The 6,690-nt window shown below is 33.8% G+C and overlaps 1 protein-coding gene across 1 annotated transcript; it reads right to left on the bottom strand.

The window, feature by feature from the left end:
• Positions 1-504: 504 nt before the first annotated feature.
• Positions 505-4,732, bottom strand: LOC118029822 (NAC domain-containing protein 37). The gene is made up of 4 exons (XM_035033762.2): positions 4,594-4,732; positions 2,659-2,841; positions 1,994-2,265; positions 505-1,222 (listed from the first exon to the last, which is right to left on the bottom strand). The coding sequence occupies exons 2-4, from the start codon at positions 2,822-2,824 to the stop codon at positions 635-637; spliced, it is 1,026 nt and encodes a 341-aa protein (XP_034889653.1). The 5' UTR covers positions 2,825-2,841; positions 4,594-4,732; the 3' UTR covers positions 505-634.
• Between the last annotated feature and the right edge of the window lie 1,958 nt (positions 4,733-6,690).

The raw sequence follows: 6,690 nt of genomic DNA on the forward strand, positions 1-6,690 counted from the left end.
TAGTTTTCCACGAGGAAAACGACCGTAGGTTCCTAAATACTGAATATCTCTTCCCAGTTCCCAAGGAATTAAGGCAGGCATGCTTCACAAAGCTCTTCATTACCCTTTTCGCACTGCTTACTTTGTCTCTGATATTTAAACAATTAAAATATATAATTAGTGCCAATGTTGATATATATTGTTAGAGAATAATATAAATCATATCCTCTGAAACCTCATATAATAGTTTAAGTTATTGGATTGAGATGGTTCTTGATATGGTATCAGAGCCTTGATGACCCAGAGATCACGAGTTCGAATCTCACTATTCCTATTTATTTGATAAAAATTAAGCACAAGGTAATGTGGACCTGTGTAAGTTTCAAGCTCAAATGGCTTTCACTTGAAGAAATGTGTTAGAGAATAATATAAATCATATCCTGAGACCTCACCTAACAGCTTAAGTTATTGGGTATTGGGTTGAGATGGTTCTTAACCTATATAGTCACATTTAAAGAGGGAGAGAGAGTTAATTTAATTTTCAATCATAAAAACAACATATATTCTTACAAATATATATCATCAGGGTTCATCAAACATTAATAATACATTATACGTACTACCAGAGAGAAAAAACCTCTTCAAACCCCTCTCTTCATTTTTCAAATATGCATATTCCAATATCACAGTCAGAACTTGAACTTAAGAATCCATTAAACTTGTTCCCGTCATCTCTACCACTTTGCAACAACAGAAATGGCAAGTCTGAGTTATTTTCTGCCCCAACAAAGCTTGAAACACCATCACCATCATATCTTTCTTCTTGACTCAACTGAGAAGCAACAAACTTGTCAAGGGCTCTCCAGTCAGTTACTTTCTGGGTGTTGTTGTTGGACACTCCATTTTGCTCTACCTCTTCATTTTTACTGTTATTATTCTCTGATATCAAAGACATTGACGAGGTTGGCCTCTTTATTAATGGCTCAGATGGGCTCTTTAACTGAGGAAGCTGTACAAAATTTTCTGAGTGCATGAAACTTAAGTTATCTCCTTCTATCTCCTGCTTACACAAGAAATTATGAGCCAAAAAGCCTTGAGGTTGCCTTGTTATATCGATAGGATCCACCACTGAGCTAATCCCACTTGACTCCTCATAGAAGTAGCTTGAGTCCCACCCTTCAATGCTCTTGGTTTGGCCAGTAGTTCGCTTCTTAAATGCACGACAAACTACCCATCCTTCTTCCTGCAATAACTTAACCAAAGTATTAAGAGATTATGAGTTCTTTTTTCATTTTAGGTTTTTCAAACTTTGTTTGATGCATAAAATTAAGAAGGCTCAAAACAAAAGTTGATTTTTTTTGTTATATTAACGTTATTTCTCTTGGCCTTTTGAGTTATCTTTTTGTTTGATAAAGAGAGGTAGGAGTCAAAGATGAAGAACGAGGATGAGAATTGGAATTGTTCTTTTTGAAAAAATGAACAAATAAAAAGCATCCCATACCGGAAAAAGGAATCGGAAGAAAGCTATTTCACATGCTTTAGAATTACTAATGACCTTTTGACTAAAGGGATGATGGGAGTCTTCTTTCTATAGAACATAAACAGTGAAACTACAGTTAGTGGTCTCTGCATGCAAAAGTAAAGAGTGATTCTGTTTCTCAAAAGTTGAAAAGTTGGATTGAAGAAAATGATTTAATCTAAAGGCCATCTATTTTTCCCCTAAAAGTTAGGTAATATGAATTTATGAAGCACTAAAGATCTTGTCCAAGAGAAGGAACTTTAATTTGTCTCATGAAACTCAAAGTAATGGATTCCTAAACCCTCTTTATAAACTCTTATATGTCAAAGAAAGTTCCACATATTAGATCAATATATATATGTAGAGCCTGTTCAAAGCTAATCAGTATGTTGGAAGACCATTAATTTGCTTTCACCCTTTAGGGCGACATATCCATTTGAGTTGTGGGGGGGGGGGGGGGGGGTTATAGTTAGGGACATAAGTTGATATGCTTGCCTGTGGAGGACCATTCTCATCTGATTCAAGCCGGTATTCATGCATGATCCAGTGAGTTTTCTGCCCATTTGGGGCTCTTCCTTTGTAGAAGACAAGGGTTTTCCTCATGCCTATGAGTTTTGTTTTGTCATACACTGCCTTGTCTCTCCCGGTAGCCTTCCAGAAGCCAGCCATGGTTGCTCTATTAGTCCTTGTCCCTGTTGGGTACTTCTTATCCTTGTGGCTAAAGAAGTACCACTCATTCTGCTCTTCATATCCGATCCAGCATCTCTCTGTACATCACAAACAATATTGTACATGAACAGGTTTTATCTAGCTAGGTTGACTCAAGTCTATTCTATGAACTATTGACTACCTATTTATGGGTAGCTACTGACGTCAGCATGACCTATAGAAATATAGTGCAAACTGCAAACCTTATCTGATCCACTAATTTCAATAGACGTGCACCAAGTAGTAGTGATTAAAGTGTGTTGCATACAGAAACTTGTTGATGCACAGAAACAAAGATCGTCAAAACTAATCCTAACCAAGACCAAACCCTATGCATGATTTGTACAAAGTTTCAATTAACGATATTTCATAGGATCTATATATTAAACACTAAAAAGAGAGAGAGGGAGAAAAAGAGCGACGGATATTATACATAACTTAATTTGATATACCTTGTAGATCCCATGGTTCAATTCTGTAAAGATCAATATCTCTGATAACATCAAGATCAATCTTTTGTGATGCAACTTTCTTCCTTAGATAATAGCCAACAAGCTCTTCGTCGGTTGGATGGAACCTGAATCCAGGTGGGACACAAGACTCCATTGACTCCATCATAACAACTGTTGATAATGCTGCATAAAATTCACCACCACCATTACGATCAATAATAATGCTCTCTTATCCATCATCTTTTAATCATTAACAAAATGTGAGTGAATGAATGAACGAACTCATATAAAGACACTAGAGAGATCACAGAAAACCAGAGAATAAAAAGCTAAAAAAGGAAAGCTAGCTTGCTTGAATTTTAGTGATAAAAAGAAAAAAAAACTCAAAAAGAAATAATGGACCGTCCAGATAAAAAGGTGACAAGTGTTGTCAGGTATAATCATCAACTCATTTGGTGGTGAGCAACACTCAACATATATTATATATGACAGGAAAATAAGCGCGTGTTTATAAAACAAAACGCTCCATAATTAATTGTTTCACATAAATTTTTTTATGAAGATTAGTTAGAAGAGGAAAGAAGGTGAGAGGGGAAAAAAAAATCAAAATCATGATAAGAAAGTTTGTATTTTTTGATAAAAAAACAAGAGGAAGCTGGAGCTTAGCTAGGGAGCCCTCTATTAATTTGTACAGGGTCCATCAAGCAACGGACAGCTAAAGGCTTGTACTAATGATGTTGTCTTGTGTTAGTGAATGGTAGAAATGATGCATCGAGAACGGGGTTTCTATTACAACACTATAAACAAACATGATTAAAAAAATAAGATTAATTAGTAATTAGTGTGTTTTATATTTTGTTTAGAAAGAAGAAAACAGCCAAATGGACATGGAGGATGACGTTATCACAAATATTAAAGCACGCGTTTCTCGAAAGAGAAAAAGGTTAAGAGAAGGCAAAAAGAGAAGCACAGATTCTTATTGGATCAAGCCTGCAAGGAGATAGAGAAAGGAAAGCTAGAATAGTGTTAAGAAAAGGGGAGAGAGAAGAAAAGCGCTCTTGCTGCTGCAGAGTCCGTGTCTCACTATGCAGAATCGGGCTCTGACCATTTTGTCTGTTTGTCGAGATTTTTCATGGCAGAAACTGACCCTCTTACTTTCTGTAAAACTCCAAGAAAAAAATGCTTATGGTTATGGTAATGCCTCTTTATCCTAGCATTTTAAGAAATCAAGAAAGGAGTAAATGACCTACAAGATTGGTGAGGTTATTTTGTCAAGGAGTGTTGTTAGTGCTTATAGTCAAGAATAATTGGGTGAGCTTATTTTGTCAAGGTGTTAGTGACTTGTTATTTCTCAGCGACAGAGAGGGAGAGATCAGCTGACTCCTTCGAACGATTAGTCTGTCCAAGGATGAGGAAAAGAACCCTAAATGTAATGAAAATCGGGAGAGAATGGTGAGTTTGAGGGCGTACCTACACTAGCAGCAAGGAAATGAACTTTCTAACAATCTTTTACCAAAATCCTGGCCTTCTTCAGGTGTGTGATATTTCATGACTCCTTTTCCTCTTCTATTTAATGCCAAAGTTAATTCGGACGAAATGGATCTTGACATCAAGGGATATATCTAGGCAACTAGAGATGTGCTACCTCTGTCTAGGGTGTGGTCGAGAAAGACCGATACGGAGAAGTTATCAGAAAAGTTTTAAATTAGAAAGAAACCCTTTCAAAACATATAAGAATCTCATGAAACCTTTTCAATATTTCTAGCAGATGCAAGAAGATGCACCTTCCCTTCCCATAAGAAAGCTTAAGCTGTTGAGAAAGAATGAGAGAAACTAGGTTATATATATGTGCGCGCGCGCGCAAGCTTGTAATATATATTGGAGGATACATAGATTTCCATGCAAGTACACACAAAAAAGAAGAAAAAAACTTACCTCAAGAGTTTGAATGGACTAGCTAGCTTGATGTATTAAAATTAATAATTTACTTGAAGACAGAAGAAGAAGGAGACAAAAGGAAGTAGTAGTGGAAGGAGGAGAAGGCGAAGTAGAGAGGAAGGGAAGATGAGAAAGAAGAAAAAACCCGTTAGGAGTGAAGTGGAAGATGGGAGAGAATATAAAAAGGGTTGAGAGAGGAGAGGACCGCTCAATTGCGCATGGTAGATTGTTGTCCCCAGTCCCATACGTCACTCCCTAGCTTCCTACAGAAACCTCTTTAATCTATTTCTCGTTTTCTATCTCGTGAGTAAACTATATCTTTTTTTTTTATTATTATTAATATGCATCTTCGCACTAGTTTAAATATACTACAATTAATTTTATAAATCTTAAAATTAAATTTTTTTTGTAATTTTAAAATTTATAAGACTTGAACTAATAAATTTTACAAAATAAATATCAAATTTAACCAATTAAATTACACCCTTTAAAAAACCAAAACTATCCTTTTTGTTCCTATGTTACCCTGCCGACTCCAAACCAACATTCCCAAAATAATAATAGGAAGAAGAGGAGAAAACGAGAGCTGGTACACTACCTAACATTGTACTTAATTGAATTCTTCTCTTTTTACTGTTTCATGCTCAAGTTGGGTTTGGTGCATGATTAAAAAAATAAACAAAAGGTGTGGGTTTGGTAGAGAAGGTTAAGAAAAAAAGATATTGAAAGTTTTTTTTTTTAGAATGATGCAAGTTATTTGTGGTTTGGGATATCAAAGTGACTTATTTGTAAAAAAAATAAAAAGAAATAACTACTTTGTTTTATGGTAATTAGAAATTTTAACTATCATTTTAGATGTTTTTAATAAAATGTTGTTTATATAATAAAAAAAGATAACAATCATTCTACACATTTTATTTAAGGTAAATTGCTTAGTATTTTTTTTTTAATTTTAAAGCTACTTAGAGTGTTTACATGTTAAAAGCTTGCCTAAATTGGTATATTTTTGTTTATTACTAAATGTAAAAATTATGATGATCTAAGATAGTAAATTGAGATCTAGGTATGGTAACAATGCCCAATCCTCATTTTTAAAATATAAACATTGGACCAACAACGATGGTCAACAATTAATTACCTAAATACAAGTTCAAGATTATATTAATTGAAATGGGTTGAAGACCACCATTCACACTTAATTATTTTTTTTATATATGGGACCATACCAATCCAATTCAAATTCGCTCACCATATTAAAAAAAGATATCCCAAAACAAGAACAAATTAAACACATATTATTATAGAAAAATTAAATTTAGAAAAAAAAAAGGTTGTCGCCACCGCCGCCGCCACCATCGTCATTTTGGTGTGTATGTTGGGGGGGGATCTTAGATATATTTTGAAACACAATAACATGGTGATGAAGCAATTTCATTATTCACCAATCAAAACTCTCGGATAACGACCAATAATAATTCATTTATCCTAGGTGGGTTGACGAATAATAAAACCATTAATCCACCACAATATTACAAAAAGAAAGATATTTTTAAGGTAGTTTGGATATGATAAAATAATGTTTTAAATAATCTAATTACATCAATCAAAATTCTAGGACAACGATCAATGACTATTCATTTATTCTAAGGGGGTCAGTGGATAATCAAATCATTAATACACCATATTAATGTGAAAAAGAAAAATGTTTTTGGACATTTTGAATACAATAATGAAATGTATTAAGTAATTATATTATCCACCAATCAGTATTTTAGGACAAAGCTCAATGACGATTCAGTTATTTTAAGCAGGTTTGTGAATAATAAAATTATTAGTGCATATAAAATTGCATATTAAAATCATTAAAATACAACAAATCAAATAAAAACAATATCATCACACAACATAAAAAATAAGCATCAACATAAGAAATAAAAACAACAACACCGAACAACTAAAATAACATCCACACATAACATAACAATTCAAAAACACATCAACACACATCAAATTTCACACCAAATTCTTATTTAAAGGTGATCCTAGTCTGAGTTATGATCCAAGAAATATATTTAAGTCTCAAATAAGACAAGA

Source organism: Populus alba, chromosome 5 (assembly GCF_005239225.2).
Source record: "Populus alba chromosome 5, ASM523922v2, whole genome shotgun sequence".
In the NCBI taxonomy this organism is placed as follows: domain Eukaryota; kingdom Viridiplantae; phylum Streptophyta; class Magnoliopsida; order Malpighiales; family Salicaceae; genus Populus; species Populus alba.